This window comes from Antrostomus carolinensis, unplaced genomic scaffold, assembly GCF_000700745.2.
Source record: "Antrostomus carolinensis isolate BGI_N321 unplaced genomic scaffold, ASM70074v2 scaffold41030, whole genome shotgun sequence".
Taxonomy (NCBI): domain Eukaryota; kingdom Metazoa; phylum Chordata; class Aves; order Caprimulgiformes; family Caprimulgidae; genus Antrostomus; species Antrostomus carolinensis.
In genome coordinates this window covers 1-566 of record NW_010287107.1, presented here as the reverse complement: position 1 = coordinate 566, position 566 = coordinate 1, and the positions used below count along the sequence as shown (strand labels likewise).

Genomic DNA, 566 nt, shown 5'->3' with positions numbered 1-566 from the left:
AGTCGCATGTGCTGAAGAATAGGGATCTATCCCAGTCTTGGTCATGCCTGGGAATAATATGTAGGCAACTGGAGGTTGCAAACTGGAAGCCGACCAAGCGGTACAGTTACATGGCACGACATAGCCCGGGTTAGTTGGCGAGGGGTGAGTGTGGGTGTGTTGACTGGGGCAACTCAAGCTGCCAAATGCCCCATTCTGGTATCCCAAGGTGGAAGCGTAAGGTAGGGTGCTGGTGTCTAAGGTGTGAGGAACCTCAGTCATCTTCTGAATGGCGCTGGAGCTGAACTGGCTGGGGTCAAGTAAGGAGTAAGGTGCTGAGGTGGGAGGCAGGAAAGCCCTGGCCTTCTCCGGGGAGCTCAGCAGAGAGTCAGTGGCCCCCACGGGAAGCCCGGCGGCCTTTAAGGGATCGGTTTCCCCAAGGTAAGGCAAAGGGAAGACATACCTGTCCTTTTTGAGCAGGTTCTTGGGCTTGCGCCGGGGTCGATACTTGTAGTCAGGATGTTCCTTCATGTGCTGTGCCCGCAACCTCTTGGCCTCATCGATATAAGGTCGCTTCTCCGCCTCGG

General features: G+C 55.8%; 1 protein-coding gene across 1 annotated transcript; it reads right to left on the bottom strand.

Moving 5' to 3' along the window:
* Positions 1-6: 6 nt before the first annotated feature.
* On the bottom strand, positions 7-560 carry SOX14 (SRY-box transcription factor 14; the record flags this gene model as incomplete). Its single annotated transcript, XM_010178424.2, has 1 exon — positions 7-560. A coding segment is annotated over exon 1 (504 nt), but the record flags the coding sequence as incomplete, so codon positions are not given.
* Positions 561-566: the final 6 nt, after the last annotated feature.